The sequence below is a fragment of the Pteropus vampyrus genome, unplaced genomic scaffold, assembly GCF_000151845.1.
Source record: "Pteropus vampyrus isolate Shadow unplaced genomic scaffold, Pvam_2.0 Scaffold81, whole genome shotgun sequence".
Classification (NCBI taxonomy): Eukaryota; Metazoa; Chordata; class Mammalia; order Chiroptera; family Pteropodidae; genus Pteropus; species Pteropus vampyrus.
Genome location: NW_011888862.1, coordinates 3,099,150 through 3,125,649, shown reverse-complemented (window position 1 = coordinate 3,125,649; position 26,500 = coordinate 3,099,150). Strand labels below are relative to the sequence as shown.

The 26,500-nt window shown below is 43.2% G+C and overlaps 1 protein-coding gene across 5 annotated transcripts in view; it reads left to right on the top strand.

Moving 5' to 3' along the window:
* The window catches only part of GPM6B (glycoprotein M6B), a 152,586-nt gene extending 127,088 nt beyond the window's left edge, over positions 1–25,498 (top strand). For 3 of the 5 annotated variants that reach the window (XM_011362940.2, XM_011362937.2, XM_011362939.2), the window contains 6 exons: positions 10,784–10,970; positions 12,710–12,866; positions 17,273–17,444; positions 19,460–19,533; positions 20,246–20,311; positions 23,403–25,498. In XM_011362940.2, coding sequence (XP_011361242.1) covers positions 10,784–10,970; positions 12,710–12,866; positions 17,273–17,444; positions 19,460–19,533; positions 20,246–20,311; positions 23,403–23,552 — 806 coding nt within the window. In that variant the 3' untranslated portion in view covers positions 23,553–25,498. Of the gene's footprint in view, positions 1–10,783; positions 10,971–12,709; positions 12,867–17,272; positions 17,445–19,459; positions 19,534–20,245; positions 20,312–21,900 lie in introns of all 5 variants that reach the window. The other 2 variants (XM_011362938.2, XM_011362941.2) reach the window with 1 other exon arrangement.
* Positions 25,499–26,500: the final 1,002 nt, after the last annotated feature.

The following is a 26,500-nucleotide window of genomic DNA, read 5'->3' as shown; positions in this document are numbered from 1 at the left end:
GAATAAAACAAAAAGACCTATTCTGCTACCACCTACAGTGGAAGAGTTTAGTTTGCACCCACTCCAATCCGGCCTACACCCCAGTGCCAGATTAACCTCTTAAAAGCATACCTTGGATCATGTTGCTTACCTGCTCACAAACCTTCCCTGTCTCCTCACTGCCTGCCAAATGCAGCCCACAAGGCCACAGGCTCCACCTGCCTTTCTGGCTTCTCTCCCGACACTGCCCTGGCATCCTTGATGAACTCGGCCACACCCTGCATTCTCCCCATGTGCCCCTCACCACGTTGGTCCTGCGCTCCTTCCCTGATGCCGTTCCATCTGCCCTAGCCATGGGATCCTTCTGTTCTTCAAGGCCTGTCTCCACTATGGCCACCATACACCCTTTCTTAGCTCCTCGTACTAGGCCAAGGCGATCTGTCTCTGTCTCACTCCCCACGTCCCCGAGTCATCTCTTTATTCTACTTTGATGATTTCTTATGTTTTTCTGTCCCTTGCCCCACTCCAAAGTGTCAATACTGGAAGGGCAAACCAAACCCCTGCAGCTCCAGCACAGTGCCTCGCGTAGAGCAGCAGTTCAACAGACACTCCTTGAATTCAGTGAAATCCAGGAAAGCATAGACACTATCGCCCAGATGGTCAAGGGGGTTGAGTGCTGCCAAAGCTTGATAATGTAGATAGTTCTCAAATTTCTTGAACACCCTATGGATTTCCATGCTCTTAAAATCTGTGTCATCTGAACTTAGAGCTAGCTTCTCCTACTCACCATCGGTTTCCCTGATTCTTTGCTCCCCCATTTCACTAGGCTAAGAACACACACACACATGGTCTTTAGGAAAACCAAAGCCAGTTTCCACAAAGGCAAAGGAAGAAATTAATGAGTGTCCGTTTCTTGAATTTGTTTATTCTTACCAGGTGAACATTATCTTTACTTTTATATAATTGCTTATCGTCTACTGCTCATGCCATATTGCAGATGTTTGAAGCTAATCTATTTTAAGATTTTAATCTACTTAATAGATTTCAGGACGAGCTTTTTAAAAGGATCTGCTGAAAAGCAATTCCTTTGATATTATTAAAAAGAGTTTCAGCATTTTAGCATTATATAGTTGAACTTTTACATCAACTACTCTAAGAAGCTCAAGGGAGAACTGAGAAGCAACCTATCTAATCATTTAAGTGATTTCTCACTTAGCTCTTTCACAGGAATCCCCCGTAACTTCACGATACCTTCTTAATGCGCTGTACCCATGGTTCACAGACTTTTAGGAGTTAAGTCCCTTTATACTCTTAAACATAATTGAAGACCCCAAAAAGCTTTGGCTTATGTGGGTTGTGTGTGTAAATCTTTTCTGTATTAGAAATTACCACTGAGAAATTTGTTATTAAAGAATGCTTATTATTTATTCAAAATAATGATAAACCCATTACATGTTAACATAAATAATATTTAGGAAAGATAGCTTCAGTGAGAAGAATAGTACTGTTTTACATTTTTGCAAATCTCCTTACTATCTGGCTTAATATTAGACAGCTGGATTCTTACATTTGCCTCTACATGCATTCAAAGGCTTCTTGGGACATCTAGTTTTGGTTTAAGTATATGAAGAAAACTCAGGGTCTCACAGATATGTACTTGGAGAAGGGAGGAGTGTTTAAATGGCCTTTTCATATATTTGTACTCTATTCTATTAAAATCTCTTGCTCTATCTTGGCTCTGTATTCAAGAATGATTTTGTAACATTACACATTGGTCATTTGAAAAAATCGATTCTCTGAGTTGTGCAGATCTTTCAAATATGGACACATTTCATTGTACCAGATCGAAAAAGTGGCATTTGTTCATACTACCACCAATTGCATCAAGAAGCCTTTCAAGTGTTGGGAAGCAGTCATGTTCACTATGGTAGGTACGAGTTTTCCAAAACTGATTGGCAAAAGATACTATCAATTGTTTCCTTTGACGTGACATGCTCATTTGGGTCATTTTGTGCAAATTTCTGTCAGATACTCAAGTCTCAATCATTGTAACTTGTCAGCTATTTCAAGAAAAAATGGTGTGCCACAGACACGCACGCACGCACGCACACACACACACACACACACACACACACACAAAAGATGCTAGTTCAGCTCGTAACTCAATCACACAAGAACTTTGCCTCCAGACAACCGCCACATTTTAATACCCACCAGAAGTGCTTTCTGCATCCTGCCCATTTCATCGCACAGATTTTTGAAAAGGTATATACTTGGGTTCAGATCTAATGACATTCATCATTTTTTTCCTGCATCCGGGACATTTTTAAGTGAAACTGTTCATTTTGTTTTTATCTTTGTTACTGTGAGTACATGGTGGTGAAGAATGCACTGCTGATTAGTACCCTTTGGTGCCACTGCCTGATTCGCGCTAAGCTAAGCCATCAGCACTTTTACTGTGCAAATGTCAACACAGTGAATTCAATAACATCTTAGTGCTATTATAAAAAGTTTGAGCCTCGCAGACCTCCTAAAAGAGTCTCAGGGTCTTCCAGGGCTGCATAGACCCCCCTTTAAGAGCCACTGTTTTCTGCCCTTGTGGCTCGGTGCGGGGCCAGTGGACTGGCAGAATGGAATCACTGCCAGGCAGCTGGTAAGACATGCCCAGTCCTCTTCCCAGACCTGCCTGAATACGAATCTGCACTTTCACGAGATCCCCAGGGGATTTATCTGCACATTAAAATTTGAGAAGCCCTACTGTTCTAACAGGGATCCTGGAAAGGGCCAGGTGGTAAATATCTGTGGAAACCAGTCACCTCTGCCTTGGAAGCTTGCAAATAGCCACACACAGTAGATGAATGAGTGTGGCCGTGTTCCAATAAAACTTTATTTATGGACACAGACATTTGAATTTCATATACTTTTCATATGTCATGAAATATTCTTCTTTAAGGGTTATTTTTGAAAATCATTGAGAAACATAAAAAAAGCATTCTTGGCCATACTCGTTCTCCAACCTGGGTGCTCATTGAAATCACCTGAAGAGCTTTGTTTTTAAAATAGCAAACCCTCTAATTCCTGAGTCCCGCCCCCGGAAATTGAGATTTAGTTGGTCTGTGGTGAAGTCTGGGCGTCGGGACTTTCAGACGCTCTGCAGATAATTCTAATGTGCAGCAAAATTTGAGAACTTCTGCTCTACAATATTTTTTAAAGTAAACTTTATTTTCAGCAACTTGTTTTAACCGTCAAATTCAACAGTAACATCAGGTATCTCTGCCAGGATTGTACATTGTAACCTTAGAGCGAGGGATTTCTCGCCCTTCGTGCTGGTGACATCCACATCCCATCCTTCTTTGTCTTGGGGAGGGGGCAAAGGAGGGGCTGTCCTGTCCTGTACTCTGTCAGGTAATTAGCTGCATTGCCCTCCCCGTTGTGGTGACTAAAAATACTTCCCCACATCCTGCCCAATGTCACTGGGGACGGGGGCGGGGGGGCGCTGGGCAAAATCGTCCCCAGTTGAAAACCACCGGTCTAAACCCTGCGTACTTATCTCTGCATGCGGCCTCAGGGATTCTCCATCTCACCACTAGTGACATTTGGGGTCAGATGCTTGTTGGGATGTCCTGTGCACTATAGGGTGTTTACCAGCATCCCTGGGGTCAGTAGCACCCCCTCCCCCAGTTGTAATGACCAAAAATATTTCGGACATTGCAGAATGTCCCCTGGAGGCACAGTCACCCCCTGTCTAGAACCACCGCTTGGGCCATCTCAGAATGTCGCTGACATTCACTTTTGCTTCTTTTAAGTAGAATTCTCTCTGCCTCCATTTTCCTGATGCTGGCTGTTTCTGAGTTGCAAACCTTGGTTGTTCTCTTTTTCTTTTTAATTCTGCGGCTCATTAAGAATCAGTAAAGTAGCAAGGAAGGCCATGCGTAGAGCGTGGTGTGTGTGTGAGAGCGTGGAGTGTGTGACGTTCGTTCCCTGGGGAAGAATCTGTGCCTTGTTCCCACTGGCCCTCCTTCTGAGCCAGCATTAAATCTGCAGCCAGGGTCACAGACAACTCGGGGCAAATCACTGGGCCGTTATGAACTCACAGCCATGGCAACGGCCATCCGCAAGCTGGAGGACAAAACGCGTTTTATTCTGTTGTTCTGCACCAAAGGTTCTAGAGATGCTGGAGACAAAATGGCCATTGAGAGTTAGAGGCATCGATGCGTACTTTTTCTCCCTACTATGTGGTTTATATTTAAACTGTCTTAGGCTAATAATGTACATCAGAGTTTTTGTGTGAATCAACACCTAAAATTGAAAAATTCTCTTTAGTCGCAGAGACCCGCTAAGTGAAGGCTTAAGACATTGTTAACCTAAGAGTTTTTGGGGGTTTAATAAATAAGAGGTATTGAGAATTACTAGTAAAATATGCTAGAAGACCTGGCCTTGATTTTTTTTTTTTTACTTGAGTAGATCATAGTCATCATCAAAAACAAACAAACAAACAAACAAACAAAGGCTTTCCTCGCCTTTTCTGGTTCATGTTAACCAATGTTGTCCTTGCTGGTGTGAAGCTGGGGAAAACCTGAGTGTGGATTTATAGGCGTCTCCAAGAAAAGCACTGACCAACCTTCGGTAGCATTAACTTGTAGCAATGTGGGGCTCTGCCGATGCTGAACCCCACCTTCACACTTACAAACATCAGCCTCGCCTGCAACTTCTCATACTGGGGACAGCCTGAATCACAGATCCAGTTCCTTTGTCTGTATAAGCACACTCAGCACCATGGTGCGGTGGGATGGGGGAATCAATCTGTTTTCCCAGACCCCGTCTGTGGTGTGGCACTAAAGCATCTTTGTCAAAAATTCTGAGGTTAACAGTACTTGCTTGGCTCAGAAAAAGCACTCTAGTTGCAGTCTTTTCAAGACAGCTGAACAACTTGGAACATTTTGTTTTCTGCGTCGCTGCCCCTGGAACTTGCCATTTGATTGCAAGTGGCTAGAGTTATGGCCAAGCCCAGTGGGCCACCTCTTAAGGGGAAAACATCAAATATGGTTGAACACAAACCGGACACTTCAGATAGGCTTGGGACAGCACTCCTGAGACTGGGAAGATGGGACCGCCGACTAGAGGTGGGCTTCTCGAACTTTCCTGTGCGCCAAATCACCTGAGGGGCTTGTGAAAATGCAGGTTCTGATTCAGCTGGTGTGAGGTAGGGCCTGAGAGTCTGCATTTCCAAGCTCCCTACTAAAGCTGATGCTGCTAGTCCAGGGACCATGCTTTGCAAAGCAAAGGGTCTAAAGCACTTTCAACTGATAAATGGTCCACTCATATCTTTTCTTGACCTCTGGAAGTTTTCATTGCTGTCCAGCGGAAGCTGACAGTATCCATGTTTAGCTCTTTTGAGCTATAGACCCACTTGTCCAATCTCCTACTAGAAATCCTCCCTTAAGATGACATCCAATCACCTCAAATTCAACACATCTAAAACGAAACTCAACATCTTTGTCCTCAAAGCCTCTTGTGGTCAACCCTCGCTCAGGGAACAATACAATATCCATCAGGTTATTTGTGCCAGACATTGAGGAGTCATCCTTGGTACTCAGCAGTCCACCCCCACCCCATGATCAAATCCACCCCAAGTTGTGCCCATCTGACATCTTTATCATCTCTCAGACCTAACAGTTTCTTTAGTCTCCACCACCTTTGCCCTGGTCGAAGCTCTTGTCATCTTTCATCTGAATCATTACACTGGGTTCCTACTGGTCTCTGCTTCCACTTCGTTCCCATCACATCAGCCCCAGTGATCTTAACAACTCCAGTCTGGTCCCCGTGGTGAAAAATGCTCAGTGACTTCACATGATTCTGAGGATCCTTAAGGTGCCCTAGAAAGCCCTAAGTGGTCGAGCTCCAATAGACCGCCCCCCCATTCCCCCCCGCCGCCTTCTTTGCCCTACCCCAGTCGACGTGCATATTTTCTGTGTTCTGGCTTCTTTCATGCCTGGGGAAGCTCCCTGCTCTTTTCCACCATAGAGCTTTTGTTCCTTCTGTTCCTGGAACCCCCTCTGTAACCCATCCTTCTCTCCTTTTACCTAGTGGACTCAAATTCTTCCTTCATATTTAAACTCTAGAAGGCGTTCCTGTCCTCCTCCTCCTCCCGCTGCAGTACCCTAAGTAAGTCCCCATTGTTTGCTTCCCTGGCGCTTCTGATCTTAAAACCATTTGGTTAATGTCTGTTTCCCCCATAGACTATAAACTCCATTAGACGATAGGCCATGCCTACCGTAGCTCACCATTGAGTCTCCATTGCCCAGCCCAGTGCTTGAGACATCGAATGTTCACTAATTGAGTGAAATGGAAGGGGTGAATGGACAGCTGCTCCCTCCTTCCCAATGCTGTCATCCTCACCCATATCTGTTACCCTGCTTAAATGACAGCTTCAATTAAAGAAGACCTTTAAGAGCCCCCAATTCCCGAGGTGTTGATACAGCAAGGTTATGGGTAGAGTTTCTCTTGTTTGAGTGAGGGCTGAGCTGTATCTTCAGGTGAACTTGTGCTAACTGTTTCTTTGAAATGTTATAGGTCATCTAATATTGGTTCTTTTAAGTATTTTAATAACTGACTCATTAGCCATGTCTAATGTCTCGAAGACCATTGTTTTGTGCAGTTTTTAGTTGTTTCAGGCAGGAGAATATATTTGGTCCCTGATACTCCATTTTGGCCAGAAGCCAGGAATTGTTTTATGGAGTTTCTGATTCAGTTGTTCTGGGGAGAGACCCAAGAATTTGCATTTTTAATATGTTCATAGGTGATGCTGATGCTGCTGGTCCTGGTATCACACTCTATCAGTGCTTCTGGATATGAGACTGCAAACTTTTTCTGTACATAGCAACTATTTCAGGCTTTGTAAATCATATGCTCTCTGTCACAGCTACTCAACTCTGCCGCTGTAGGGAAAAATCGCCACAGACAATTTGTAAATGAATGAGTGTAAGTTGTGTTTTAATAAAACTTTATTTACAAAAATACAAGGTGACTCCTGGTTTAGGAGAACTGGGCTGTTGACCCTGCGATAGATACTGTAGTGGGTAATAGCTACTCTGTTTCAGAGTGAAGGGCAAGTCATTAATTCTAGGACTTGGCTAGTCCCTTTATATAGAGTTTGACGGTTGCTGTATTTAGGATGATATGGTAGGCAAGGAGATGTCTGCCTTTTCAGGCTGTATTTCTAACACTGTAAAATAAAACAGAATACTAATATGGACATACAAACAAACAAACAAACAAACACAAAGCCCTCTTGCCTCCTCCCACATAAATACACCCAGAACTGACTCCATAATTTGCAGGCCCAGTGTAAAATGAAAAATCAGACACCCTTGTTCAAAAATTAAGAATTTCAAGATGGTAGTGGTAGAGCACTAAATCAAACACAGGGCCCTCGAGACTGCACAGGGCATCCTGAACACACATCATCATGGCCTCCACCAGCACCTCTGCCACGTACATATCTACATGTTTTTCAAGTCAGAAATGCTATTTATGTGAGGACATTAACAGTATAGATATCCACTTTGTACAACAGTTCGAGTTTCTCTGAGATAAGTGTGTGGTATGCGACCAAATTGTCCAGTGTTCAAAGATACCTTACACACTGCAGATAGAGGTAACTTCTAGACTGACATAAAAGGTACAGTGGGGTGTAATCCATTTACAGATGGTTGCAGATCCACCGCACATACAATTTTAGCCCCGCGGGTAACTGGTCAGCCAAGCTAGAGTAAACGATGTACCCAGCTGTATCATTTCCTATAAACTTTTCCCATGTTGATTCCACAAGCTTCTACTCACATTGGCCAGCAGGGTCCATAAGAGCTTTATCTGTGCACGTGGGACAACGGTGACCAATATGACTTCTGTAGGAGCCAGAGTTTCTATTAGCCACAAGTAAAACCATCTGCCGAAAACATAAGCGCACTGGCATCTGCTGAGAGACTATGATTCATTGAAGTGATCCCCAAAATTCTTCAGTCCCTGGTTTTCCCTGCTGTTATAAAACCAGACCCACAGCATGGGACATAGAGTCCTTGAGAAAGATAAATTGGAGGGAAACTTTAGCCTTGATCTAGTGGTGAATTTGGGACTGAAAAGCAGCGTTCTAACCCACTTGTCTTTTTGCGTCGGAGCGGCTGTGCTATTTCCTTTGAAAGAAGCAGGATGCTACAACCCTTTGGATGAAAGATTGTTTTGAAGCGGCAACTGTGGATGAGTTATATTGTTAAAGGACAAGTGTGCTGTGCTGTGACACCAAACCTAACTCCAAATGATGAGAAAGGATGTGGCTTACAAAAATATTCAGAAATAAATGAGCATTTTATCAGATTATATGTCAGTGTCACCACGTCAGTTGCTTATGTATTCTGCATCCGAAGTCTGTCTACAGAAAGCCTTTCCTAAGCCCTCTCCCATAGGAATTATATTCCCTCCCGTTCTCTTTCTCCTTCCTTGCCCACCATCCACTGGCTCTCCAGCAGTATCTTGGCCCTCATCGTGCTGTACCATAATAATTACGTTATGTGTCTGTCTGCAGCATCACACTGATCTCCTTGAAGGCAAAGAAGAGGTCTGATTTCCTAGATGTATCGCTGGTGCCAAGCACAGTGCTTAGCACCCAGTAGATCTTCAGAAAATACTGAATTAACTTAATGAAACCCAAAGTAAAACTCAGAACCCAGTTCATGTCACAGAGAGTCAAATAAGTGGCAGGTCGAACTGTGTCTTCCAAAGCAATGTTCTATGATGATAGAATGTTTTATATCTGCTCTGTCCCATATGGTGGCCACCAGCACATGGCTGTTGAGCATGTGAAATATGGCTAGTCCGACTGAGGAACTGAATTTTTATTTTATTTTATTTTATTTTAAGTAGCCACATGAGCTAGTGGCTACCATATTAAACAGCATCGTCTCAAGGCCACACATCTCTACCCAATAAGGCCCAGCTATAACTGCCAGGGAAACAGCCACTCATCTTGTTCCTTACATCATCATAGAGACTAAGGATGAGGGATGAGGGAGGTCGTAAATGATATAACACACACAGGTCTATTTTGTTTTTATGTAATAGGACACATCCGGGCTGGGGATTTAAGTTTCTCTTAGTTTGAGAGCCTGGAAAGAACTTGAACTTTTAGTTACATCCCTCTCACTTCCGCCCCCAGAAAGTCATATGACAAAATCAGATTGAACTCCATCATTCTTGTTCACAAATCTCAGGTGCCTGAAGCTTTGGAAGATACTGACTTGCTGTGAACTTGAACTGTATTGTGTACTGGGTCTTTATGTAGTTTTATAAATCCACTTCAGAGAGGTTGGTCTTAATGAACACAGCTTGTCACCTTCTGAAATAAAAGGAAGCATGCTGTCTTATGAAATCCTAACATTTTTTATTTTCCAAGGAATTAAAGAGAAATCTGATAATGAGAGTTCATAGTCAACTCTTGCGTTAGGTTGAAGCAAAAGCTAGTTTAGAATGGGATGCTCATCAAAACGGAAAAGCCCGCCTCCGGTGTTTTACACTGGGTAGTCATTCCCTGTCTACTGTAAAGACCGCTTGGGGAAAAGAAATGTAGCTTAATGTGCTTGCCTTGAAGTAATGAACTGCCCGTGATTGCTATGAGACCTCATAATGCAGGCAGAGTTTGATTTCCCTGACAAGCTATTTACTTAAGGGTCTGGATAACAGAACCAGAGATGGGAGGTCGGGAGGTAGTGACATTATTATCCTGAGGCCAGCACTGCTCTAACTGAAACTAAATGTCTCCAAATGGAAAATGGTACCTGCCTCTGCCTGTGGATGTCTTAAGTAAAAGGTTATTTTAAAAAATGGATAAAAGTCTTATCCTTCTCAAGGTGAAGAGTGAATTGTGGCCCTCTCTCCTTCATTTCACTTCATGGATGCTCATTTTGTCTTTTTTTTTTTTTCCTTCTGTTCCTTTTCCTTCTTCAAGTACTTAAATGTCACCCACCAGTTCTGGGTTCTTACTCTGAAGGTGTGTGTCGGGGGAGGGGGGCAGATGGAAGCCGGGGAGGAGGAGGACTGTGAATAAACTGCTTGCGCTGCCTGGCTGGGGGACATTTTTATCACAAAGTTGAGGTAATTTCTGATACTGACATGAATGAAACTTGAGTGGACCCATTTGAGTGGCTCTTGGTGACTTTGTACGTCTAGGGACCAAAATACCCATCACCTTACCAAATTATCACGTTGATATTTTTCTGAACGCAGCAACAGTATAATTACTGTGTTTGATTCTTCTGGTTGCCCAAGAGGTAAAGGCTCGGGCAAAGCCAATGGCTGCTACAGAGTCACTTAAAACCCCCGAAGGTTGAGGTCGGGGGGAACTTGCTGGCCGCTTTTCATAGAACTGTGGCTTCACTGCTTGCCGTCCCCTCTTTTGAGTGTTAGTGGAATGATTGCTCCTCATCGTCACTTGAGCGGGTCCCCCCACCAGCCCCGGGTCAGTTGGGAAGCTGCAGAACTGTGACTTACTCCATAACTATTTGTCAGTGGGCTTCTCTGCTACTCACCCCGAGCAAATTAAGCTACATTCCCTCTCGGAGCCCCAGGGTCCTCACCCACAGAATAAGAGATGATGACAGCAACCCCAGTGGCCTTCGTGCTGTTGAGCGAGTAAGCATAGAGCATGGGGGGGGGGGGGGAGACGGACGGCCTACTCTGCTCATGTGTGGTGCTCATGAAGGCCAGAGACATCTTGGCCATAACAGCTGCGTTTTCTCTCCTTTGGGTCCAGGCTGCTTCGAATGCTGCATCAAGTGTCTGGGAGGAGTCCCCTATGCCTCTCTGGTGGCCACCATCCTCTGCTTCTCTGGAGTCGCCTTGTTCTGTGGCTGCGGACATGTGGCTCTCGCGGGCACCGTGGCGATTCTTGAACAACACTTCTCCACCAACACTAGTGACCACGCCTTGCTGAGTGAGGTGTAAGTAGCTACTTCCCTTTAAAAATGTATTTAAAATGCAACCATCCCGTGATGTTTTCAAAAGCTGTACAGCTGATGCTTTTCATTAAAGCTTGCTATATACAGAAAGAAAAAGGTCCAGGAGAGAGGGAAATAGACAGAGCCAAGAATGCAGTGGGTGTTTGCCCCGCCCCACCCCCCGGGGTGTTTGGGACCTCAGGTAGCATCTCACCTAGGAATGGCAAGATGCACACCGAGGACACTCTGCACACTGTAGCCGTAGACATGGGGGACCAAGGCAAGGCGATATAGGTTGATGCTGCCAATTATCACACCACAGAGTTTTCATGGTTCCCGAGTAACAGGCGCCCTCCAGTGTTCTCACAGGAAATGACCTGTGGTTCATCCTCCCTGGAATGATAGGAACCCTGGTGAGGACTTAGCCTAACTTGAAGTCTCTAGGAGCAGGCCCTTGGCATTTAGTGATCAGGCAGAAGAACAAGCCCCAGAGTGTCTTCCAATATAGAAAAGGGGAAGTTTAAGGGTGGAGCCCGAAATCTCTGTCTTAGCATTCTGGAATCATTCTCATTGGAATCTGAACAACTCATGCTCGGATTCTCATAACTGTGCAAACTCAGCAACAGTGTATTTATTTCTTTCATGTCTTTTCCCCTTTCTCCATCGCCTTCAGTGTTTTTTCCTTGACTCCCAAAGTCTCACGGTGTTGAGGTTTCTTGTGAGTATAAGAAACTTCTCCACCAGACCGAGAAAGGCATGAATTTTTATGGAATAATAGAATCACGTTGGAAGAATCTTGAGGGAATTTTAGTCTTTATCTTTTTTTTCATCAATGACATTCAAAGAAATGAGCAGGGCAGGGGGTGCTTTAAGGACAATCAAGCAGGACAAGGCACTCATCGAGCACAACTACATGCAAAGAAGACCAAGAAATATTTACCACGACTGAGCCTGGGAAAGGTGTGTTGATTTAATCAGCTAGTGAGCTCAGTAAGTGGCTCTCAAACTTCCAGGAATCTTGAAAAATTCCCCACGCTCACGCTTCACCCAGACCAATTAAGTCTGGGGATAGCAGCCAGGTACCAGTATTTTTTAAAGCTCCGCAGGTGGTTCCAATGGGCGCTGAAGGTTGAAGAACAGTCACAGGGGTTCCCGTGAGCCTTCATACGATAAAATCAGTTGTGAGTTAACATTTCGTATCAAACCTACTTGACATATTATCACTTGTGTAGTGAAGCTCTCAATGCACACAACACCTGCCCAAGTTACTCCTTGGGCAAAAAAGCACTGAGTACTAACTTAGGGGTTTTAGCAGAATAACATGAATCACTGATTAGTGGTTGGGAGACATTCGATATGGCAGAAGGAGCATGTTGTCCATTGGACCAGTTTAAATGCTGGCTGTGCCACTAACTCTGTATCCTCAATGCCTGTGTTTACTTATGTGCAGCATAAGGATTCTAACTCTCATGGCACAGGACTTGGCTAAGTATTAAAAGGTTACGACTGGGCCCCCAGCCCCGAAAGGAAACCCCTCCCTTGTCTGGGAAGGCTGTCCACCTCAACGGTGGGCTCGCCTTGGAAGAAAGGCCAGAATTGCAAGGCGGTGGCCAGGGGCGCCTGTCGGAATGCCCCGTGAGCCCACGGAAGCCATCGCCCTGTGTCCTCCCCCCAGAGGCTGAAAACGTGTTTACCACCTGCCGTGGATTTAACTTTTCAGGCTCTCTTCTTCCTTTCCACAGGATCCAACTGATGCAGTATGTCATCTATGGAATTGCATCCTTTTTCTTCTTATATGGGATCATTCTGTTGGCAGAAGGCTTTTACACCACGAGCGCAGTGAAAGAACTGCATGGAGAGTTTAAAACCACCGCCTGTGGCCGATGCATCAGTGGAATGGTGAGTGCGAATCTCGGCTTGTCCGATACACAACCAGAGCCACACCTCTATGTATTGCTTTGTATGTATTGCTCTGTAAAACCTACGAGCTAATTGGGAGTGGATGGAGAGTCCACACCACAGATACAGGCAGATCTTACGGAGATCGCGGGTTCGGCTCCAGATCACCGCAGTCAAGCGAGAATAGTAGTAAAGCGAATTGGAATCTTTATGGTGGGGAAGCTCTTGCCTTCGATTTGTAAAAAAGACATCTGTGAAGCACTGTAAAGCCGAGGCATGCCTGTAGTGTTCTTACTAACGTAGAGTTAGGAATGTGAAAATACCTTCAATACATTAGCGATAATAACTGAAATGGAACATTTCCCTTATCAACATATAGGTATTAAGGGTATTGAAGACTTTTCAAATACAAAGTTCCCACTATGAAAGAAGATAACTTTCATACTGTCTCAGTGTTCCCCTTCATTTGTCTTTGAATATGGATCCTGGCCATAAAGACTTACATGTATCATGACAAACTGGCATAATCCTTCTGGAAGTAATTCCAAAGCACTTCTAGTAAGCACCTACCTAGGGACTTTGGTAGTCATTGAGGATGCAAAGATTAAAACACAGGCTCATGGCTTCAGGAAGCTTATAGTCTAAAGAGAGGCGTTAGCACACTCCGGCCCTTGGGCCAAATCCGGCCCGCTGTTTTTGTACAGCCCATGAGCTAAAAATTGCTGTATATCTTTAAATTGTGAGGGGGGGATAGACAAATGAATAACATGACTTGTGAAAATCATACGAAATTCAAGTTTTGATGACCATAAATAGTTTTATTGGCACCTAGCCACATCCAAGCGTTGACATATTGTCCATGTCCATGCTGGAACAACACAGCCGAGTGGTCGCGACAGAGACCGTAAGTGGCCTGCAGAGCCTAAACTGATCCCCATCTGGCCCTTTGCAGACAAGGCTTGCTGACCTCTGGTCTAAAGAGCTCATTAAAAGGTAGGGTTCTAAAGTGCTGTATCACAGAGGGAAACTCAGAGCGGGGTTGAGAGGCTAGGAGGGAAGGGGCCTTTATAGAGTTTGATTTGGGTCACGTTAGATTTGAGTTTATAAAGGCCTGTTCACGCCGAAACACCTCCCAAGCATCTCTGTCAGTTTGGCATTAGAAGGAGTCGTCAGGTGTCAAGAAAACAGTTTGGAAGTAGGCAGAGGAACGCTACCGCTGGGGAAGGAAGGTTAGGCTGGTGGGTGAAGGCGCTGGCCCTCCGTGGAGGGACACAGAGGCCCTGGACGGAAGGCTGCGGGCTCCCTGCTGCGTGGGCCACACCCTGCGCTTTCTACCCCCTCCCCCCGGGAAGAAGGGATAGACACTGGCTTAAAACAGATGGAGAGCCTAGTGTTCATAAAAATCCTCTTAAAGGAGGCGCGTGCATTGTCGCGTACTTCTTTGAGACTAGGTGGGAGCCTGGGCACGAAGGGTCTGTGATACAGTGTATATCAAGTTTCTTAAGGTTGGCGCGATCCTTCCCTGGGTGCATGTGTCACTGACAGCTGCGCCTCCCAGGAGGGGACCTCGGGTCCTAGAGAAACTGTGCTGAGATACGCTGGCCCTGCTGCTTCTCTGTCTGGCCCTTAGTTCCTGCTAAGTTTCTGAGTCCTTAGCTAACAGCCTGGGAACTACAACAGAGATGTGTGCAAATGGCGGTAGGGCACAGGGACAGTGGTGCTGGCGCTGCGCGCAGAGCTGGGGAGGGCGTTGTGGCAGGCGGGGTGGAGGAAATTGCTCCACAGAAGATCCGAGAAGGGGAACCAACATGAGCAGGGGAGAGGCCCAGAAAACAGGGGTTGCTCCAGGGAGCCAGCGGTGCACCCCGGATGGAAGGGTGGAGCAAAGGAGGATGGAAGCGACACTGCTTGGGAGGGGGGACAGGAAAGGCCTTGCGTGCCAGGCCAGGAATAGACTTGGAAGACAAAGACGAGCAGAGACGGATACGATCATGCACATCGGAGCGAGACCTCCAAGTGACATGCAGGGAGGGTGGAGGGAGGGAGGACAGGTCAGCAAGAGGTGACGGCAAGGCTCATGCTAGGCAAAAGCAGAAGGCTGAACTAGGCCCCAGTCGTGGACTGGAGGACGAGGGACAGATTCAAGGACTGTGGGCCAGACTCGGCATATGGAAGGGAGCACAGAGGAGGAAATGAGTGCCCAGCCTCTGGCTCGCCACATGATGAGGCTGCCCGACAGGAGCGTGGGGAGTGGGGGGGACAGGATGGAGACCTGCTTTCTGTGTCGTGTGTCAGGCTTGATGTGCCTGTGGCCGGTACCCAGCTGGAGTTATCTAGGGTGTCACAGAGACTTGGGCTGGGGTTTCTGGGAGCACTCTGGCTTGAGATGGCAGAGCTGTCTGTGTGATAGCAGGCATGAACAAGCTCACCCCAAGGCTTCTGGCCCAGCCCCTGTTGCTGGGGCACCCCGCAACACTTTCTGCCCCGCTCAAATGGATGTACTCCCAAATACACTTTCAAACTTCTTGAAAAAAACTTCAGTGCCTCTGTTTACCTTGGAGCAGGTGTTAACATCCAGGGAGTGGTATAGAATATGGGGAGCTGGTACAGGAGGCAGGGGGCGCTTCACCCGGAGCCGGTGGGAGGCTGCTGTGGGCTGCGGTGTGGGTGTGTGTGGGGGCCCCTGTGCCACCTGTGCCGAGCTGGAAGACCCCTCCCCTCACACACATGTCTCTGACCTGTTATATAAGTTAGGTTTCATCTGAGAAAAAAATCTGTTCTAAAAAGTTGAAAAGCCAGTTGTGCAGCGAGACCTGGGCCGTCTTCATCCATGTCCTCACTGAGCACCTGTTCCCTGCTCGCTGCGGTTCTGATACGTTCAAGGGGAATCACTGAACAGACCCGCCTTTGAGTGCGCGAGGTGATGGGAAAGGTTGTCTGAGGTGAGGATAAATGAGCGCTGCCCACCACCAGGCCTTGCTCCGGCTGGTCTGTTATGGGCAGCCTCTGCCCGGACACTCACTACGGACGCAACTCTGAATGCTGGACGCTGCCATGATGGGATGCCCCCACGGGCTCTCCCAACGGGACACTGGCTGCCCTCGTGGGCCCTGACCGCTGTGGGGAGGGAAGGCTCACCGAGCAAAGAAACAGCAGGCCTTTTTCCAGTCTTCGTAGTGTTATCAGAAAGTTTTCTTCTGACGGGCAAGAAAAAGAAACCCTAGTCTGGAGTAGCCCATCCATAAGCATTGGGGAGGAAGGGGCTGTGAAACTGTTGAAATTTGCTTCTTTGAATATCTTTAGAAATGCAGATGCTTCCAAAAGTATAACTGGCCTTGAGATAAACCAAAATGACTTGTTTCCGCAGTTTCCTGTGGTGACCAACAGGAGGTAGCCTGTCTGAGCCTGAGCCCCAGGCCAACCTGGCACAATCCAGGTATTTCCTGCAGTATGGAAAGTCAGATGGAACCTTCAGGTCCTCAGCATCAGCTTGAGAAAATAAAAGCCAAACTAGAATTCCAAAGCTTCACCCACATACTGTGTGGGTGCACATTCTGAAAATATAAATACCACAATGTTTTTGAAACAGCCTTTTAACGTTCTCTGAAAATTGGTAGTCAAGGCAGGTTAGGAAGAAACTGAAGCAATATGATTATATTCTTCCTGAAATCACCCATGGCAACGTGTGGGTGAACACGATGAAGATTTTTCCCTAAGCCAGGGCTTTGCTTGCAGGGCTGCTGTGAATCTTAAAGATGAAAAAACCTGGAGGGAAATAAGAATTTCATCAGATTTACTGCACATTAAGCTTGTGTTTAAGGCTATTTTAAACTCTTAATAAAGGTTCAAGCATCTAACACTTCATAATTTCACAGGATCATGAAACTAGGGAAATGCCTTTTGAGAAAGGGCTTCCTGTAGCAATTGCTATTATACCACCCATTTATTATGTAAAATAATGGAAATCTGGGAATATGAAGTTATAATTCATGTGACCTGTGAAACCATCCAGACACCAGCCCACGGTAAGTACAGAACTGATGTTTAGAAAGAAAGCCACGTGGGAGGTCCTATCACTAATTAGCTCTGTGACTTTGGACCAGAGAGATCACCTCCTGGGGTCTCAGGTCCCTGTTAAACTAGGGACCTAAAAAGTCCCTGAAGTGGCTTCCAGTAGTAAGTCTCAATTCTACAGCTCTAGAGAGTGTGACTATCCTGCCCCGGCCGCCAGCCCTCGATTTTCCTCTCCCTTGTCACTTTGCCTTGTCGCTATTGAGTCCATGCAGTGCTCTAAATTGAATGCATCCCACAGTTCAGTATCAGGTCAGAAATTGAGAATCGTTCCTCCCAGGGGATGCGCCTTAATGGGTTCAATGACAATTTTCTCTTTCTCATTTTTGGCTTAGTTCGTCTTCCTCACCTACGTGCTGGGCGTGGCCTGGCTGGGCGTGTTTGGTTTCTCTGCGGTGCCCGTGTTTATGTACTACAACATATGGTCAACCTGTGAAGTCATCAAGTCACCCCAGGCCAACGGGACAGCTGGTGTGGAGCAGATCTGCGTGGATATACGGCAATACGGTATTTCCTTTTAATCCCCCCAGATTAATTTTTACTCTCTTGTGCGTACATCTTAGTTTTGCACACTTAGATTTTAGTTGTTACATGGCCATCTGTTTCATATGTTCTTCTGTTGAAATACTGTATACGTTTTGCCTGAATACACTCTGTTTTCTGAACAGAAAGATCATTTAGGCTCTTAGTTGCTAAAAGGTGCCATTCAAAATTTTGTTATATTTTCAAGTTAGAAATGTAGTAAAAGAAACTTTATAATGCAGTTCAATCAGAAAAAAAAAGTCTGGATGTCATCTATAAAAAGATGACATAGTTTTTCTTCAATTTCTTTTCCATTTTGTACCATCCAACTTTCCATCCAAGATATGCACTGTATAACCCAATTAATTCATATGTCTGTTCGACTCTTAAAAGCAGGTCTTTTTGAAAAGACCAATTGTTGAAAGTTCATCTATACTGAAAAACACAAGATCCAGATGTATTTTTAAAGTCATCACAATGGACTCTATAAAATGGCTGTTGGAAACACGTTCACACATATTTTCAAATGAACAAGATCCTCAATAGGCAGCTCAGGTTGGTTCATTCTGACAAGCCACAGATGGGGCCGTTGCTCCTCCTTCCTGTTCATTAATTTGACACTTGACTTTCCTGCTGAGTGAGAGAGGAGAGCATCCTAAGTAAGGAGTTTAATTAGTTCTTCTAGCCAAGATGGTAGGAAATCCTGTTCTTGGCAGAAATAATCAGGCGGGGGAAAGCTTTTCATTAGAATCGAAGAAGAAATAACTGTTCTTCCAGCGCTTTTCTAGAGAAATGACTATTTCATTTGTGCTGCTTGTTTTTCCTGTGTGGCTTATCACCAGCCTCTTACCTTACCACATCATAGGAAACGTGCCTAAAACTGCCCATCAGGCTAATAATCTCTTTTCATAAAGACCAAGGCTCAACCACACTGCTCTTTATAATGGATTGAAAACAGAGCCTAAAGTTGATTTTTAAAATATTTGAAAATGAATGTCTAAATGTATATCATTTCCCTATTAAATATTTTCACTAAAAATTTTCGGTTATCGGTATCACATCTCTTTATATCTATATTTGAAATCCCTGGTGTCACTGACAATTTAGGGACTTGTCATTTCCCATTCTCCTGAAGCATAAAGACTTCCTCTTGGCCCATGGCAAGGATGAAAGGAATAAGGAAATTTTTTTAAATCTTCCTTCCTTACCTCCTGAGAGAAGTATAATTTGAGTGTTTAATATTTAAGCACTCACCTGTGCATTCATGGCAAAAAGAGCAGCAGCCCACCTTGGGCGGTGTCACAGCGGGGGAGGAGGGGGGCATTGGGAGGGTCAGGGTCACTCGCAGGCAGAAAGCACAGACCGTGCTGGCTCCATCTGTGGTGAACAGTGTTTTCAATCCCAAACTATTTCCAATACATTTATAAAACTCAATAAACATGAATATAAAAGCAAAGACATACCAAATACAAGTCTAAATTACATAATATAAACATAAATCACTGTCAAATTGCCATGAAACTTTCTGAGCACAGACTCTCGACTTCGGCACTTATAGCAAACCACTAACAAAGACCTCAAGTGCAAGGCCGCAGACCAGGAAATTCACGGGGAAATGGATTTGACCTCAGCGTGTTGAAACGCTTTATGAGGGGGTCGTCCTGCAGCTGTCTAACTATAGTTCATAAATTCACATGAAGGAAAACCTAGCTTTGAAAAATCAATGTTTCCAGATACCAGCTCAACTAAACAGAGCATAATTTGCAAGCCAAAAAAAAAAAAAAAATCGGGTTAAGTTTCTTACAGACTGCTTGACTTTGCTCTTGCCCTGTTGTCTAAATAGGACTTAACTAGTCTGAAAAGCCCATTCTGCAGAGGGCAGATGAAGAACGAAATAAATAGCTGTGTTGTAACTGGCACCCACAGCGCTGAGGGCGGTTGACTGTGGGGCACTGTAGTTTGCATGTGTCCCTAACATTCTATTGGGCTTCACTTCATAGGTATCATCCCTTGGAATGCTTTCCCGGGAAAAATATGTGGTTCTGCCCTGGAGAACATCTGCAACACAAATGAGGTAAAGCCCTCTCCTGCCAGAGATTTGCAGATTCTTCTCTTTCCCCTTCAAATGGTTTTTCAAAGTAGAACATCTGTCCCAGAATAAATGTAATTTTCATAGGTCTCCCTGAATTTATATATAAAGCAAATTTTTATAAATCAAGTCACAGATAAATCATTTATATTTCCAGAGTGATTTGCTGTTATTCCTCATTCGCCCTTAGTTGGCACTAAATCCTAACACGCTCCAGTGTAAAATCTCTTGGCCCCAGAATATTTTTCGGGCATTGGTTTAAAACTGTTTATAAAATTCTTAAATGCACTAGTGGGAGCCACATATTTAAGAGAATCCTAATATGTGTTTGGAAAGCGATCGGTGACTGAAATAATCAGCCCCTACCAACCTGGCTGGTCAGCTTGGATACCCCCAGTGTGGACTGGCTCAGAGCAGGGGCTCCCAGCCTCGGCTGCAGCTTGCAACCATCGAGGAGCATTATGATATAGTCATGGTAAAGGCTCAGCCTCCAGATGCTCAGATTTAATTGCTCTAGGGGGCAGCCTGGGCATCTGAGAGTTTTCAAAGCTCCCCAGGTGATTCCAACGTGAGGCCAGCGTTGCCAGCTGGGCTTGCAGAAAACAGCTATAGAGGAAGATGACTCTGCCCACTGGAACGGGTGTAGGCCATTTCATTACACACGAAATGCTTACGTCGGTGCCTTCTTCTTTCCTAGTTCTACATGTCCTATCACCTGTTCATTGTGGCCTGTGCAGGAGCTGGTGCCACCGTCATTGCCCTGGTGAGTAATGGCCCGAGGTCTAGCTCCCCGCTCCCAGCAGTCTCTATAATGACAGATTTCCCTTCCAGCAAACAGCCCTGGGGCTCAAGGTTGATTAAATTTCACCTGTGTACACTTACCACATATCTAGATTGCAGGAAGTACTAGTTGGCTGTCTTGGCACCGGCTGCAGGTAATGTAAATCGGATTCTGGGGGAAGAAGAGAGGGTGCTAGTATCTTGAACACCTATTAACTAGGACTGGAAGATCGTGTTATTGCATATTTAGCCCTTACTGTCATGAATTCAGTCATGGACCCATGGTCACGTGAGGCATTGCCCATTTCTTTGTCAAGAAATCTCCATTTTTTCAAAAATGGAAATATGCATATATACATCCATACGTGTACAGTTGATCTTGTTCTGTGCAGTAGTTATGCTCTGTAAAGCCTCCAATGCCGAATTAACGAATACCAAGCCATTGTTCCTTGGGGAAACAGAGGGCGAGGTTTCTGTGAGCCTCTGGTCACAACATTTTTTGTCAAACCAATCAATACATAACCTCGTTTTGTGTGTTTCTGTTCAAAGACACCAGATATAGTGTATCCTGCCGATTCACTAACACGAACTCGTGGGCAACAGCACTCAGACTCGCAGTGAATGAAGCTCATTTAGCACACACATTTTCTAAGGTACCTCAGTCTTCCTGCGCTTAAAAACACCAGAGAGCACTTCAATTAGCGAACATTTAAGGAGTAAAATCACAAAAATGCAAAAAACATGGCACTAAACAGGCTGCGTAAAGGACACTTGCTTACAGACTAAGAGCTGAAACAAGAAGGCAGTGTCATCTCGGTTGACTTCAGCTGGGAGACTTAGCTTTTTCACAAATGACCGTGAAGTTGCTGAGTATTGATTTGGGGGGTCACAAAGAAATTCTGGCACGTAGGCAAATTCGCAAATATGGAATCTGTGAATGAGAATCAACTGTATACATGCACACGAGTATATGTATGTATGTATGCATGTATGTACTTGCATATAGATATGCAATCTGGGAGGGCTTGGTTTGTGATTTCAAGAAATCTAAGACTGGTAGAACGAGGGGGACATCTGTCTCATCTGCTCTGAAAGAAGTCATTCGCAGGTTTTCCAGCCACTGACTTATTCCCTCCCATTACAGCCCATGAAAAGAAAGCTGTTACATCGCGGTGGTGGCCCACTCTCCAGGCTGCTGCCTGTTCTCTTGGCCACATAATAGGCAGGAGGAGGACAATTGCTGGGAAAGATGACGGGAAATATAGGGCATTTAGCTTCATCTCTCCATTGCTGCTGACCCCAGCGCTCTATTCTGTCATTCTTTAAACATATCCAAGTCTTTTTAATAAACGTATTGAGGGCAGAGCCAAGGACTGATATTGTATATGTTAAATGAGAAAAAGTTTGTATGTGCTAGACTTGAAAATCTTCCACTGTGATTATAAATGGGGTAAAAAGGAACACCTTAGGCCGAGTTGGCACCCTGCCCCCCCCCACCCCAAGTTTAGAAGTGTCATGGCACCGGCCCTCACTGCCTGTATCTTACTGTCCTGTTTTGTTCTCTTCCACCAGCTGATCTACATGATGGCTACTACATATAACTATGCGGTTTTGAAGTTTAAGAGTCGGGAAGATTGCTGCACTAAATTCTAAGTTGCATAAGGCCACTAAGGAGCTTTAGAGAGCTATACGATGTAGCATGAATATCACTGACACCCCAGACTAAAGCAGAGTCTAGGTTTCCGCAGTTTTGTACCAGTAATTTGTAAATAGCTTTAGTCGACTCATTTCGCATGGTAGATTAATAAGATGACTTACCGTACATGAATTACAAAATTATGAGATCTGGCTATTTCCACATATTGAAAAGGATTCAGTTATTTACTGACATTGGTGAGCACCCATTAAAAAATAATTTTCTTAAACTTTGAGCAGTATCTCTGAATGAAGTATTAAAACTTTGAAATACCTGCGTTTTCCGTTATTTTTGCTGGCTTGATAACCAAGTTGAAATGATGAAAATGAAAACAAGTGAAGATGAAATGGAAGAGAACCAGCTTAATCTGGATTTTTGTCAGACTCCTGGAAAATATTTTAAAAATAGATTTTAAATTTGATTAATTTTTTTTTTTTATGATTACATGGTTCACCTCCAAATAAATGCCCCTCAAATAAGCCAGATGAAAATGTGAAGAAAAATAAAAGCCACCCATTAACACAGTCCTTCCTTTCAGAGCCCACAAAATCGATAACCTTCAATTGTTGTTTTGGTGAGTGGTAACTGATTCCTCAAAGCCAGTTCTCAAACTGCACGTAAGATTTTAATGGAAAGAGAAATTGTTCCTGGATCTGAAAGTCTCAAATATGTTGAGAAGGAAATATAAAATCTAAGGAAGTTGAGATGTAGATTTTGCAGGAAGGATGAGGAAAATAAACGGGAAAGGAGTGTTTACCACATCGACTGTAAAGAATAAGGAGTTTTATGTTTTGTGAAATGAAATAATGGCAGTTATAAAGTGGAAAATGTAGTTTCATTACTAAAAGTTTGTTAACACAGAGACTGCATGCTTTGCTTACAGTTCTTAAGTTTGGTTTTGACATTCACTTAATTTTACATGTTAAATATGTAGTTTTTTATTATTTACTCAAAATAAACATTGTTCACACTCTTAGGCCTTCAGGGGAATTAATTTTTTCCTCAGATAGGAAAGACCTTTGCACCACATTTATTTTTGAAATAACCACACAACGTGTTTCTGAACTTCTGCATTAGTTTTAAAAATTACTCTCAAAATGGTAAAAAAACACCCTCTTGTATTTTTTGCTTTTTCTTAACAATAACTTCGGCCATTTTTTCAAGTTCACTATGTTTGTATACTAACTTTTCTTCAGCCTTTTAATATTAAGCCTACCAGTAGAGCATGCTTTCAGTATCTGATGCCTCTGATCGCAGAATGAGTATTAATACAGAATAACCCTCTCCCCATTTACAGTAAAGATTGTCTAATCTGCCTAGCAGCTTGCTTTGCCTTCTGACATGCTCACTAGCCATCATGCTCACCCTTCTTTTCCAGATCCACTTCCTCATGATACTGTCTTCTAACTGGGCTTACTTAAAGGATGCAAGCAAAATGCAGGCTTACCAAGATATCAAAGCAAAGGAAGAACAGGAACTGCAAGATATCCAGTCTCGGTCAAAAGAACAACTCAATTCTTACACATAAATGTTTGCCAGAGTGCTTCGGCCGACGAATTTACAGCTCTGACAAATCATCAGAGAGCTGCCCTGCAGTGCAGATGTGTATCCCACCAAACAAACTAGTGTACAAGTACAAACACTTCACTGTCTGTCTCGAGCTGCCGGGATATATTTCTAGGAAAACCTTCCAGTAGGTAAATCTTTTGCTTTAGAACAGATATTGGAGGTTTTATGCTAGCCATTTTAAAAGGCAACACTTTGACAAAACGATTGTTCATCCTTTTGAAATTTGTGGCATGTTCATATTTATTGCTAGAGCAAGCCTACCAAGACAGGCAATGAGAATATGGCATACTCCTTGATAGGGACCTGTGATGTGCCGGCATCAAGGGATGTGACCATAAATTCATGTATGCCATCTGTCCTCAAATAAATGTATCTAAATAGGAAATAGAATGGAATTGGTGTGAATTTCCATTTCTGACAGCAGACATTTATTCAGCTGTGGCTCATCAAAGATAATATGATTCTCACAATTGACCAGGGCACATTAATTTCATAATCCAATCAGAAATCTATTTTTCGATAATGCTAAAATGAGCTACTATACTGCTGCTACACCTGCCATTGAAGAAGCTGGATTCTGGTTCATTGACAGGCTTCCAGAATCAATTTTATAAAAGATCTCATTTTAATAAAATGACCCGCTTGTCATCATTCTTCTTGGGAAATAAATGTCAGCTCTGCCTTAATGAGTATTTGCTTTAAATTTCTAAGAACTTATATTACAATGGGAGACCCAAAATCCTTCATAGAATTTTGTTCCACAAATGCTTTTCTTAATTAAGAAGTGTTACCTTATTAAAATGACCACCATTCTAAACCATTTTTATGTGGTCTGAAAAGCGAGTTTACAGTTTCATACCAACTATCTAAAACCTAGTTACAAATAGGCCACAGACCTCCTACTTTTATAGACTTGAATACTTAAGTAATTTAAATTAGGGTTGGTATTTATTTCACTTTTTCTTATCTAAATCTTAGTTTCCTGGAATAATAAAAAGTTCGATGTTCAGAAAAAAAAAAAACCAACAAAAAAAAAAACCTGCTTGCGTTAAAGCCATTTTCAAAAGAAACTTGCCTTCTAAATCAGTGTGTTCCAGAACATTAAGTGACTATAGATATTGGGTATTAGTGATGGTAATCTTTGTGTTGTTCTTTATGAAATGATACATAGAACTGTTGGGTGCATCAGTGCTTTTTAAAAGGGGCTGCGTAATATAGGGTTAACTATGTATATTCATGTTAAGAATTAACTTGTGGTTTGGCTGTTTCCTGGATTTTAAAAACATACATGTGCAGAAATGTATTAAAGTGAAAGGAAGCATACCTTTGTCAAGACGCTATTAAAATTAAACATCAAGTATAATATTTCATCTGGATTCTTTTTGTTGCTGTTGTTAATGCCTAAAAATGCCCATTTGGATCTTGATTGTTTTCTTTTTCATTGGGAGAAGCTCTCTTCTGCGTAGAACAGTTGTTCCAGAATAGCTTGGTGATTTGTTCTCCTGTTGCATGACAGACTTACATATTTTTTTCCAGCAGTGGAGGTGCTGTTAGAGTCCAGTGTTCTAGAAGAAGCAGTGTCTAAAGCCTAATTTTCCTTTTCTAATTCTGGTAGCTATTACCAAGAATTTTTGAAAGTTTTGTTTAAGTAGTCTAATATTTTTTATGTAAAGAGCATTAAATTTTGCTATGTATAAATTTTTGTAACCTAACAGTGAATCAATATTTTCTATCAGTGCCAAGGGCTTCCTGTAGTTCTATTCAAGTGTTACAATAAATATTTGTAGATAATAGTCAATACTTGTGTATGCTTATTTTAAAGATCTATTGAGGTGGAAATAGTTGTGGATGTACTAAGAGAAATTAAATAAAATTACAGCTTCATTCACTTGCCTTTTTACCATACATAAATACTATCTTTCTCTGTCCTCAGTATTGGTGTCATTTTTAAATAGTATGCATAATCAAGATTTCACATTCATATGGAAATAAAGTTTCTTTTAAGCGAGAGCGATTTGAGAAAATAGTGTCACCCACTGGGCTATATTTTATATAAAGTGCCACTAACACCTTATAGGTCTCTGTGAAAAGTATAGAATTTTGCTGACCAACTTCAATGAATGAAAGCACTAGTCCTATGGGATTAACACAACTTAAGTTTGGGGGGAAAAAAAGAAAAAGAAAAAAAAGAAAAACGTTTGGGAAAGTATAAATAATGAGGAACCTTCATAAGGGTCCGTGTGCCATTGGCTATTTAACAAACCCGAGGTATAAAAGTCTACTGAAAGAAGATTTATTCGGGAATATTTTTTTAAAAAGATCTAGATCTAATAGTTATTTTTTAAAGCAGTGGAGCTAAACTCGTTACTTGGGATTTCATTTTATAATCTGTTTAAACTACTTTGTTAGCATGATTATACATTTGGATTTTTTCCAGCTGACCTTTTTAATAAGGACCAGATGTTGTCACTATGGACACAATGGCATTTCTAAATGAGGTGCTGCCTGCGGATCATCACCCTTCATACATGTCCAGCAGGAGAACAACTGAGGAGCCCAATTAGAATGCTATTTGTCACACTACTTGACACCTGTTTGTGTAGCATCTGGCAATTATTTTTTAAGTTACATGAATCACCTGATTAAACTATGTGTAAATCATGCCTAGATAAGATCACATGCAATCTCCTAAATATCAACAGTAATCCTGCCACAAATACAAAAATCTTTAGAGGGTAGAGCAGAGATTGTTCCATTTCTCTTGTTATACCATGTGAAACTTAACTTTCTTAAGAGATAAAGAAAGTCAGAATTTTAGGGGAAGAATTTCACAATAAAAATTTTGAAACAATCCTTTTAGTGCTTTTTAATGTTATGACAGCCATAACATTATGAAATTTAAAAGAG